Consider the following 12,828-nt stretch of genomic DNA (forward strand, 5'->3'; position numbering starts at 1 on the left):
TATGCAAGACAATGTATTTTTTAGGAACAGCATACGCTTTCGTATTGGTTTATCGTAAAATAGTACATTAACTCTAAATTGGTAATTTTTAATATTGAATATAAAACATTAATGTAGATATTATTTAAATAATAAATCAAAACTAGAAGAAGCGTAATAAAAATTGCTCGATCACTGAATGCAATAAACAAACCTTGAGGAAGTACTGAGACCCAACCTGTAGGACAACCATGTCAATTATTGTATTTTTGTGATAATATTTTCTCATGTTGTTATGAGTATTTATGATACTTGAGTCTTTTACAGACTCAGCTACCATAAGTGAGACATGTTAGGTACTATATGGAAAAAATTGAAGCATCTCAAAGGTTACTAAGCAGATAATGGGGCAAGCGAGGGGCAGAGATTTTACTGCTTCAAAAAAAAAAAAAAAAAAATTGTATTACTTTATTATTTTTAATATTCTAATATTTGTTACATAGGGGAATTTGTTGATAAAATGAAATAAGGGTTGTAAAATAGAAGGGAAAGAAAAAAAGGAGTAAATTGAAAAGCTTGTATTTAGTTTGTAGACTGGTATTAATTGTAAAAGAATACTGTGGAAAAAAAAAATGTTATTTTTCTATTATATTATATCATATAAAAATATGTAATTTATTAATAAATTTCTTTCTCTTCTCTTTGAGGAAAATTGTAGTAGAAGTTAAGATTTAAAACTGTGAAAAAGAAAATTAAAAAAAAAAAAATCCAATTTACTCTTTTTTTGTGTGCTTTGTACCAAAAAGTGACCCGAAAATAGAGAATCGCCCAGTTACCAAAGCTCAACCAAACCGAAAAGTGGATTTACTGATAGGAGTCCCGGATCCCGTGGCATTGGCTAGAACTAGAGAACTGGCGACCATGGCATTGGCTTTGAGAAGCCAGCTGATGTGTTATTGAAAGGTTGTTGAACTTGTCCAAAGTTAAAACTCCTTCCCCGGCCTCTGCCAAGGTTAGTTCTCTACATTGGCAGGAAGTTGTTGGTCACTGTCCTTTCCAATCCCATACTTTTTGAACCATAATATTTACTAGTCTTTACTATATATTTTTTTAATGTAGGAAATGAGCAAAAGAGTGAGGTAATTTCTCGATTAACTTTTGATATTTAAAATAATAACTAGACCCAACGAACCAGCCGATAACACGTATCTTTCCCTATCTTTCGTCCTTCCCTAAACTTGACTAAAACGGAAATTTACGGTGTGGGTTCTGTTTCATAATGAAACCTGATAACATTACTCCATAAAGACAAGCCTAAAAACAACAAAGTAGGCGGATTAATACTTTTTGTTCCATGATGGGAACGACTATAAGTGAGGTATTCATGATCTTTAGTTTAACATATTAAAGCTTGTAAAAAGGAAAAACTCATGTTAAGTGGAGAAATATTTCTTTTACCACGTTAAAGCTATATAACATACAACAAGGTTGAGAGTCTGTTAATAGGTCTGCTAAATGGAGAATGACGTCACGGAACAGACCAGCTGAGCTCGTCACCATTTTGTTTGTTGTGTTTGGTGATTTGCTCGTAGTTTGTGTAAGTATTGTTTAGGATCTTTTAAAAACTAATAAAGAAATAGATGACAATGATATTAGTGTAATGATAGTTGTCAATTCTCTTCCTCACAAGTTAAAAGATCAACAAGGCATTCAGTAGCCAAAATTTTAAACAACTTGCACTTTTCAGTCATTTTAGGCATGTTGTAATGAAAACTTGAAAGTAAATAATAACATGAAGTTTTTGAAGGAAAGTTTATAAAACTAATTGCTCAAAAAATCTCATACTTATAACATTTAACGTGGTAAAACATTTTAAATTTAACAAAACATCATGAATACCCCTATTATAGATATTGAAGAAAATAAATTACAAGGCAGCATTGTACAGTTGAAATTGTATCAAGTACAAACCAAAAAAAATAATAACATAAGTTGTACTGAATTCTGAAACAGGGCGCCGATCTAACTGAATGTAATCATCCACAATTCAGTTGGAAATCGCACCCTCAACAACATAAATCAAATCTTTAATTTTAAGGTTTTAATATAACATATATTATTTATAATAAATTCCATTAAGCTTAGTATGTAATTAAACTGTAGATAATAATTTATAATGATGTTTTCTTTATTTATATAAAAAGCATAAATGGGTCTTATTACAGATTAAAAATTGTTTTAAATCCATTTTTTTGCTTAGATTAGGTTGTAAATTATGTTGGTATTGTATTGAGTGTGAGATATGTAGTATAACTAGTAATATTTCAACGGATTTGTATATTTTATACTTCAATTGCAAGATATTGATATATCATTTGGATATCATGAACAGTTAACAAATCAAAGTATCAGTTGTAACTTTACAAATCAAAGTTACCAGAAAAATATAGCAAAAATTTATTTAGCATATATAATCAGGAATATAGTATATTTCTTTATTATAATTGTTTGTCTTTTAGTTGTTATTTAAATTATTTTTCTTTTTGTTTTCTTATATTTCTGAATATATTGTGTGAATGGTTATTTGAACACTAATTCTTTATATCCTTAATTTGTGGCAGATTGTTGCAATAAAGATTATGTTCATGAACAGTTTTAAAATAATTAGTTAGTAACCCAAGAAATTGATATATCATTTGAAATGTTTATGTAAATGGATGATTTATTGTATCCAACGTCTTTGGTCCAACTCTCATCAATATTCATCGGCAGATCTATTTTTTTAACCTAATATGCAATCTTGGGAACGGGTAGCTCATTGGTAAGGTATTTTGCTATCAACTCCAAGGACCCGAGTTCGAATCCGGCTGTTGCATATATTTATTTTCTATTTCACTGTGGCCGTGAGTCTTGAAGTTGGTAGCCGTAATTGCATAACCGTTGGTCTAGTAACTGTATACTTCCTTACAAAGTAATGGGTCCCTAACCCTTCGTGGATTGTAGTGGCACAGATTTAATTTAATAAATGTAATCGGATACTATTTCAATGAATCATTTTTTAATTCATTTTATATTATTCACATCGCAATTATCACGCATTTACTATGTCCACAATCTTCTTTTTTTTTTTTTAGTTTCATCACCCTGTTTTAGGAAAATATATACGTCTAGGCTAGATTTTGCATATTAGTTGCAGTTTTCATGCATTTTTTGGAAAATAAAATAAAAGTCTCGAGTGCAGTACTCCTTTTAACCAAGATTCATCCATAAAGAATTATCCTCCAAAAATCGAGCAAAACATTTTATATTTTTTTATTTGTACCGAAATTTCTATTTGAGGTTTTCCAAGCATGATATGAACAAATCTGAATTGATTTAAAAAAAAACAATTTTTTTATCCACTTTACTGGAAGGAAGTTTCAAGATTTTTTTAACCTTTTCACTTAAGCTCATTTAATACAATCAACAAACTTTTATTCTTATTCAGCACGAAAAAAAACAAATCAATAGTTGTAAAAACAATTAAACACAGGTAGAGCATTTAATGACTTACATAATTTGTAAAATTATATTAATTATTTCCTGGGCTCCAAGGGCGTATTGGCAGGAACCCTTGGACACATAATATTTTTTACTTAATATCTCTAAAAAAAGTTTCATTGAAATCGTTGATTCCAGGTGTGTAGCCTTTCCTTATTAGTCATAATTAGCAACACTGTATTGTAATAATTAGTTTAAATTATATTATAAATTAAATATTATATATTTTTTAATTACTTTTTGATAGTATTTATATTATTATGATAACAGACTGTGTCTTACAATATTTGAACAGCATTTGTTTTTAATAATTATATTTTGTGAAAATTAACCGGAACAATTGATGTATGTTTTTTTTTTTTTATGAAATGTGAAAAGTAGTGAATTTTTTATTTCCAAGTTTCGAGTGATTTATCTCCAAAATTAATAATAAATGTTTTTAGATAAGATTTCCATCGTAATAAATATAAATTTTTCCATATTTTCGTTTTACGAAATTCATCTAATCCAAAAACAGGGACTTTTATTAGAAGGTTGTATTCCCGCTCTGACTGTACTTGATGGAGTAAAAATGTAGTGGCCACTTGTTGAGCTTCTAGTTATCTAATCTTAAAGTAATCTTCTACTAACTTGACATAGCTTTCTTCTGATTCACTCACTTCGCTAGAGCATTTTTACTTTTTTTAAGTTCACTTAGATCCTGGTAGAGTGAACAAGTGGTGAACTCATTGTACACGAGCCGGGGTGAAAAACAGCAGTTATTACACCCTAGTTTTTTATTACTTTAATGAAAGCTATTTATAATTACTAGTCGAAATTGATGAATCTGCCAAGTATAGGTAGGGGGAATAAAAATTGGCGGCTGCTTCAAGTCATTAAAAAAAATTTCATTTGGAGCTCTATATCTTTAAAATTGCTTACAATATTAGAACACTTAAGAGTATACTATTTAAAGTAGAGTAATCGCTAAATCATGAGTCCTTTCAGAGGTATTTACATTCAATAGTTCACGAGAAATAGCTTTTTAAATCGCAAGATTTCATACAAAGATGCACTAAAAAGTCCGTAGTTTTTAGAAATCTATATTTCAAAAACCATTCGACATACAGGCGTCTATTAACACTCAAATTAAATCTAGTTGAATGTACTGTTAAGTAGTTAATGATATTTAACAAAATAAATTCAAAATATGTTGATTTGTAGTTATTAGGATACATTTTTCTTTTCTTACAATATATTTTGTTTTTTGTCAAGAAACAAAATATATTGTTCTCAGGAAAGATAAGACGTTCATATTTCTACCAACGCTCAAAATAAAGGTAATTTAACTTACTATAAAGTAGTGACGTATTGAAGGTTGACAATATTATGAAAAAAGAATACGTTCAAATCAAGAGAACTATTTTATCCCAATAAATTACTAAATATCATCACATTCACCCCGTGCTCAAAAGAAAATCCGAAACAAAATACAAATTGAAGTGATTATTTCATCATTTAGGTACATAATCTTTAAGATGTGCGGGAGGTTTCCACTCACGCTGATGTCTTGCATTCTTTTTATTTATTTTTTTAAATTTACTTATTAGTGTGATTTACAACTGAATGAGATGTTTAGGTCTTTGTGAATGAGTTTATTTGTAACGTAATAAGGAGCATCAAGGATTTTATGTAGGATTTTGGATTGTAAGGATTGGATGCGGGAAGAATTTGATGGTTTGGTGGAGCCCCAGAGCTCAATTCCATATGTCCAAATTGGTCTGATTATTATAGTGTATACTAATTTTTTGTAGTGAATGGAAAGTTTATAGCGTTTGTGAAGTAAGTGTTGTAGCAATCGGAATCTACGAGCAGGTTCTTGTCGTTTCAGTGTTGTGTGTGGATTCCAAGTCTCTTGTCAACATGGAGTCCTAAGTATCGAATCTGTTCAACAGGCGTTAGCGTTTGTGATGCATTAGTTAGGTCGTTGTTTTCAGACAGTATACAAATGTCATCAGCGTATGTTGTTAGGACTGTGTTAGGATGGGTTGGGATGTCAGCTGTATAAACCGTACGAAGAATGGACCTTGAGGAACACCGGCGGACTGAGAAAAGAGAGATGAGTAGGCTAGGTTATGATGGTCTTGCATCCAAATTTCTAACTGGTAGGAAGTTTCAATGCTCTGAGACTGAGGTTCCTCCACAAGTTTCTCCGCAACAGGATCAGCTTGCGAGGCTCCATTTTCTTCTAAAGCCGGAAGAGGTTCTGTGAAGTTGTAATTACCTGGGATGTAGTCGAAAGGAGACAGTGGAATCTGATCCATCCTTTCAATCTGAGCGTAATAAGGATTAGTTTCTAATAATTCAACTTCTTCAACCGTAATTTAGATTTATATTTGTTGTACCTTATATTTCGTTTGGCAAGTACGGAGCCAGGTGTAAGCTATGGTACAAAAAGTCACACCATTGGCCGTTCGTTGCTAAGGCAAAACAATTTTTCATGTTGTGTACAGAGTTTCCTGCAGCACATCCTCCCAATCTTTATTTTTCAAACCTTGGGTTTTCAAGGCCAATGGAATTGTTTTCCACCGTTGAAGTGCTCTATCTTCCCGCTACCTTGCTGGTTGTGCGGAGTGGTCCGCTTTGTAGTAATTCTATTTGTATGCAGAAAAGATTTAACTTCTTTAGACATGAAAGAAGCTCCTGGGACCAAGTGTAAAAAATCAGTGTTCCAAACAAACAGATTAGGTTTTTCAAAAGTTTACCTCAGTAGCAGGTGCCGCATGCATCCGTTATTGTCAAATGGAGAGGTAGTCTTTACGAGAATTTCAGATGTTTTAAAAAAATCTTGGCTTCAGTTCGGCACAAACTTGACAGCTGATAGTAATTTTCCTAACATTACAGAGCGAATATGGTAAATTCTTACTCTTAAGCCAATGAAACTTGCGAGTTATATCAGGGTGGCATAATGATTGATAAAGCTGAAACAGTTCACCAACACTGGTAGCATTGCAAAGTATTGAGAGAGTGTCAGCTTTTCCATTTTCGTTGCCAGGACGGTACGTTATATCGTACACAAAAGGTGCTAATTCCAACTTACATCTTGTTATTTTTCGTTCTTAATCTTACTTGCATGGTTTTGATTGAAAATGCGGCTTCTTGATCAGCGATGGGCTGAAAATGTTTCCCTGAAATGAGGAAATATCTCCAGTGTCTTAAAGACTATTGCTGTTTCCTCTTTTTCAATCGGTGGGTGCTCACTTATTTCAGATTTGGTCAGTAAATGGGAGAAGAATGCAACTGTTCAACCATCTTGGCTTAGAGTAGCGCCCAAGGCATACCGTGATGCATCAGTTTCCACCATAACAGGACGGGATTCATCAATAGTTGTGACAGTGGACTTAGCAATTTTTGGTTTTAAATTCGGCAGTGGCAGTAGGATCCAGTAGAAGGGAGCGTTAATTGTTTATCTGAAAAACGAGGGATCCATTTCGATTGATGTAAAGAGAAAGTTATATCAATTTACACGGATACCGTTCGGTGTGACAAATGTCACACTGTTTCAAGCGTGTGAAGAACCAGGACCATAGCTGATGAGCATTTCAAAAGTGGGTACACTTACCTTGATGACATCACTGTTTGAGGCATTGGAAAACCATGACCATGACCGAAATATCACTTTACTTTGGTACACTTCACAAGTTAACGGAGGAGGCACTGGACAAACTGGGCATTAAGTTGAACAAAGAAAAGAGCAAGTTCGATCTATCGTAGATTCATCTTCTTCAGCTCCTAGTCTCCTATAACTCAATCAAACCATACCCTTCTCGTTTGACTCCATTATTAAATATGGCACTCTCACATGACTCACGCTCATTAAAACAGACTCTAGGATTTTTCGCCTTTATAGTTTTCATGTATCGGTATTTGACGGTAAGAATTTTTAAGTCTATTGCACTGAAATGTTTGAAAGTGGTGACTTTACGAGGAAGCTCGTCAACATTGGGTAGGGAGTATGCATCCAAGACTGTAAACTTATTTATATTCTGTGAGTAATCAATGACAAGGCGCTTCTTAGTTTTATCCTCCACAATTAGTACCTGTGCTCTCCACGGTGAACTGGTTCGATGAGAGTAGCTTTGCCACCTCAGCTTCAATTAATTTTGAATATGCATCACTGTATCGACGGGAGTTAGTGGCAATTGGGTTATAGTCACGAGAATAATGGTTGAAGAGACGTGGAGGCTCAACTTTGGCAATAGAAGAGCAGATAGTTAGAGAACCTTTAACACTGCCAAAATCCATTAGGACGTTTAAATGCTCTTTTAATATGTCATGCACTATGAGAACATCAGAACAAAGTTCTTTCAATACAGTTAGTTTGCAATTGGTGTATATGTGCTCAGTGATTTCAAGTTTAATGAGTACGCACCCCTCAATCTTGGTTCACAGTGGCTGCCATGGATACCAGACCTTCATTCAGGACTATCACAATATTGTTATTGTCCAAAAAATCAAGGCTAACAAAGCCTCTAGAACCCCTTGTGTCCACTAAACAGCGGCATGGTAATCCATTGACAGCACCTTTGACAACAGCATAGCTGAACTTTGGTAAAAATTGGTTGTTTTACTGAAGCATGAATGGTGGCGGTTACTTTGTCGTGTCTTTGTTCGGCTTCCGACAAACTCGAGCGTAGTGCCCTTAGATTCTACAATTCCCGCACTATGCGTCAAACAGCTTGACAATATGATCGTGGGTGACGATCATACTCACAGGAAAAGCACTTTTTGTTTTAATACGTAGTTGCATCCCTGCACACACATGGTCTGTATGATCCTCTTTTTCACGTCTGTGGCCAGCATTAGATAATAATAGTGGTGGCGGTGGAGTTACAACTAGCTAGATCACTGTTACCGTGTGCGTACTCTTCTGCTTGTTGAGCAGGACACGGAGGCTCGGGCACGTTGAACGGAGTCATCTAAACTCAATGTAGTCTCTTCAAGTAAGCGTTGGCGAATTAGAAGAGAAAGTAATCCATTAATGAATGCATCTCTTATGCTCTTCTGCAGTAGCGATTTTAAAGTCAGTCTTTCTCCAATAGCTTCAAAGCTTGAACATACTTCTCAATGCTCTCTGCGTGCTGTTGCTTTCGAATTGCAACCACAATCGAACGTATATTTCACTTCTTTGCTTCACATAGACAGCTTTGATTCCATTCACTGCGGTTTCATATGAGCTACAATCATTAATTAACTCATAAAAACTGAATGAGAGAAAGTTGCCAGTATTTTCAGTATTTCGTCCTCCATCAATCCCTCACGAGAAGCATCAATAAAGTTTTAAAATGTTGCCTGCCAATGTGTGAATTCCCTGCCAGCAGTTGGAGAATCCGGATCGGGAATCCCGATAAACTGAATTAGTCGAGTTTCAAATACTTCTCTATCACGACATACGAATACTTTACAAAATGATTACTTCGTTAGCTAATAATATTTTTGTGAAATGAAAACGAATGTTTTATCCGTAAAATTGGTTTTTATTATCAAACGAAAACTGTACATTACAGAGTAGCATGAGGATTAACAGTATTATAAGAAAACATATGTTGAAATTAGGAGAACTATTTTATCCAAACAAATTACTTAATATCATCAGAGTACAATCATAATACTTCCTTATTCTATTTATTCCATTTATAGGTAAGTAAAAGTAAGAATGAAAGAGAAATTGCTGAGAATTTATTGAGTTTATGTTTCGTCCTTCTGAGAAGTTGTCAAGTTTATAACATTAATTTTGTTCTAGATTACGAAAACATATCTCTTTGTTACACAGGGTAACGAATAATTGCTCAATAATATTTTTTTCGTAATTATGATTAGGTTCAATAAAATTCGAAACTTTAAATATTGCTAATTAAAGAAAATATACAAAATAATTAAATACATATCGCTGCTTAAGCTGTGTTATGTTGTAATTCCTTAAAATACTTTTTACTATGAATATATATATATATAGTTAATGCTCACCCTCACTCTCAAGTGACTCGAAACAATTCTCTGTGGCACAAAACGACGGTTAGGACGCGAATGATGCATTGTTTAATGTATTTAAATCATATCGTAGATTTTTTTTTTTTACTTAAGACAAATCACAGCTTAAGCAACGATATAAAACAACTGTTTGTATTTCCATGGTAACATTATCTTTTTAGTTGAAGTCTGTAAATTTTAACACAGTTCTGTGTAAATTGCAGGACAGTTTTTCTGTTTATTATGAATCGATAAAAACATTGTACGAGATTCTTGCTGATTCGATATCTCAATTAGAAGTTTCAGTCAGAATTATAGTGTCTTCATAGTACAAGAGCCCAAGAGGGGAGAAAAAGGCAGTTATTTTACTTCAACTTATTATTACTTTAATGAAAACTATGTATAATCAATCATTTACAATAAGTACAATAATCACAGGACCTTTATGAGTTCGCCAAGTATAAGTAGGGGGAAAAAAAAAATAGCGGTAAATATGTTTTAAAAAATAATTTTTCATTCGGAGCTCTATATCTTTAAAATTACCAATAACACTAGAAAACCTAAGAGAACATCATTAAGTAGAGTAAATTTTCTATAATTATGAGCCCTAATAGAGTATTTACGTTCAATAGTATTCGAGATATATCGTTTTAAAAAAGCGAAATTTCATAATCAAATGCACTGAAAGCTACTGATCTTTCAGTAATAAAATAAGTGAATTTATTTTGAAAAATCTATATCTCAAAAACTATTTGACGTACAAATGTCTATTAGTAGTCAAATTAAAGCTAGTTTAATGGAATATAAAGTAGTTTATTACGTTTATCTAAGTAGGAATAGTAGTTTCTATGATATTTGCTAAAATAAATTGATTTATAGTTGTTCGGACAAATTTTCATGTGTAAAGTTTATATTCATATGCGAATATCATAAAAACTACTACCCCTGCGAAGGTACTTGTCATGAACTAATTTATAGTCAGTTAAATTACCTTCATTTTGAGTGCTAGCAGACACATGTACGTCTTATGGATCAAGAGATTTATTTTTTCAAAAATCAAACATTTTATCCGAACAACTAGTAATTAACATTTTATGAATTTATTTTGTCAAATATCATAAAAACAACTACTCCTACAAAGATAAACGTTATAAACTATTTTATAGTAAATTTAACTAGCTTTAATTTGAGTGCTGGCAGACATCTTTACGTCAAATGGTCCCCCAGATATATTTTTTCATAAATCAAACTTATTATCCAAACAACAAGTCATCAATATTCTGTGAATTTATTTCAGCAAATATCATAAAAACTATTACTCCTACGAATAAAAACGTCAGGAAATACTTACTAGAGAAGTAATCTATTGTGTGCTAATAGACAACTGCAATTAGCTAATACTTTTTTAAAATAAATTCACTTACTGCTGATCTTTCAGTACATTTGCTTATGAAATGTTGCTTTTTAAAAAGATGTATCTCACTAACTATTGAACCTAAATAGCTATATTGGGTCTTATATTTTAGCAAATTTACTCTTTCTTTGCAACAAAAATGTTCTCTTAGTTTTCCTAGTCTTGATAGTTTTAAAGATCTAGAGCTCCGAATGAGAAATTATATTTTCAGCCATATTTTATTAAACAGCTGTTATTTTTTATTCGGCTGATTCATCAATTTTAACTAGTAGTTATACGTCCCATACAACATTTTTGTGAAATGTTGCTTTTTAAAAAGATATATCTCGAAAACTATTTAACGTAAATAACTCTATTAGGACTCATATTTTACAAAATTTACTCTTCTTTAAATGACGTTTTCTTGTGTTGTTCCTACTTTTTAAGATATAGAGCTCCGAATGAAAAAATAGTTTTTTTTTTATCACTTTGAAATAGCCGCCATTTTTTGTTCCCCCTACCTATACTTGGCAGACTCATTAATTTTGGCCAGTAATTATACATAGTTTTCATTAAAGTAATCAAAAATTGGGACGAAATAACTGCCTTTTTCTCTTCCCGGCTCTTGTACTATCAGGATCAAGTCAGTCACGTCAGTCTTTTTTGAAGGTGGACTGTCATTCCGCTTGACCTTAGAGTGGTGGATACTGAGGTCCCACTGTTATCATAATTTCGCATTTGTTATAGATCTTTTTCTTCTACTTATATTTTGTCATTTTAAAATCTTCATATAATGGTTCTGGTTTCGAAACAATCAAGTTGCTAGTATACTAGTTACTTATGTTATTGCATTGCAGATGAAGAGTTGTCCTTTCTTGAAGTATTTCATCAATCTCTTCTTTAATTTGATTAGATTGTAGTATTTGGTAGTAGATAGCAGATTGGAATTCTTCTAAATAAGTCAATGTCATATTGACGTTAGCCTGATAGTCACCTGTTGGACAGGTCCCGATATTTTGAGAAATTGAATTGAGAAAGAAATGTTTTCAGATGAGTTTGTTTCTAACTCATCTGAAAACATTTCTTTGGGAACTTGTTGATTTTTTTTCTTACTGCTTTTACGAATTTTAATATTGTTAACAATTTTTCCAACCATCAATTTTTAGTGTATACTTGGAGATGTTGAAGTTTTTGTCTAGCCTTTTACCTAATAACAAACAGGAATCACAATAAGAGAATGAGAGAACCAATATAGTTTTATTATCTGACCAGTTGTTTCATGAATATAATAATTTGATTTAAAAAATACCTTTTTTTCTTCACGATTTCTTGAACAAACCCTTTTAAGGTCTGTATGGTTAAGGCTATTTATGTTTTTGTTTTTTTTTTTGTAATATTATAACAGTAAAACAATAATAAGAGAAGAGAAATGTAAAGCCTAATCTTCACGTTTGCCACTTGTTGCAAGTCCATACTGCTTACCAATGCTTTGAAAACAAAGAATGTAGCAATTATTGTATCCAAGCGCTTGTGAGTTCTAGAGTGGTACACGGGTTAACGTCGGAATAGTGTCGTTTATTACATTTTATTTGCACTTTTTTTTACTATAAAAAGGTACAAAAGTAAAAAAAAAATGTAAAGGTGCATCTACTCGCCAAACATAGATAAATTCGCTCATGCGCAAGCGTGTAGATAGGTAATTTGGATTGGCTGGTATAATTTGACCTATACGTTGAGTGTTGGATTTTCTCCAAATCAATGGGCGCTCTTTATACATGCACACGCTTGTGTTCAGCCTTGCTTTAGAGCTGCAAACAGATATATGTGTATATATACATATGTATATGTAAGTAAAGTATTTACACTGAATCGATAAAATTTAAATATATACTTAAAAATATATATAT

At 32.4% G+C, this 12,828-nt stretch overlaps 2 protein-coding genes across 2 annotated transcripts in view; one reads left to right on the forward strand and one right to left on the reverse strand.

Annotated features, from left to right (window-relative positions):
• LOC106684865 (uncharacterized) overlaps positions 1-9,664 on the reverse strand; it is a 62,623-nt gene extending 52,959 nt beyond the window's left edge. The window contains exon 1 of the mRNA XM_014427174.2: positions 9,526-9,664. Within this exon, the coding sequence (XP_014282660.1) occupies positions 9,526-9,594 (69 nt within the window). The 5' untranslated portion in view covers positions 9,595-9,664. The remainder of the gene's footprint in view (positions 1-9,525) is intronic.
• The window catches only part of Smyd4-2 (SET and MYND domain containing, class 4, member 2), a 114,095-nt gene that overhangs the window by 54,877 nt on the left and 46,390 nt on the right, over positions 1-12,828 (forward strand). The window lies entirely within an intron of this gene.

This window comes from Halyomorpha halys, unplaced genomic scaffold (genome assembly GCF_000696795.3).
Source record: "Halyomorpha halys isolate HHAL.00 unplaced genomic scaffold, Hhal_1.1 Scaffold30.1, whole genome shotgun sequence".
Lineage (NCBI taxonomy): Eukaryota > Metazoa > Arthropoda > Insecta > Hemiptera > Pentatomidae > Halyomorpha > Halyomorpha halys.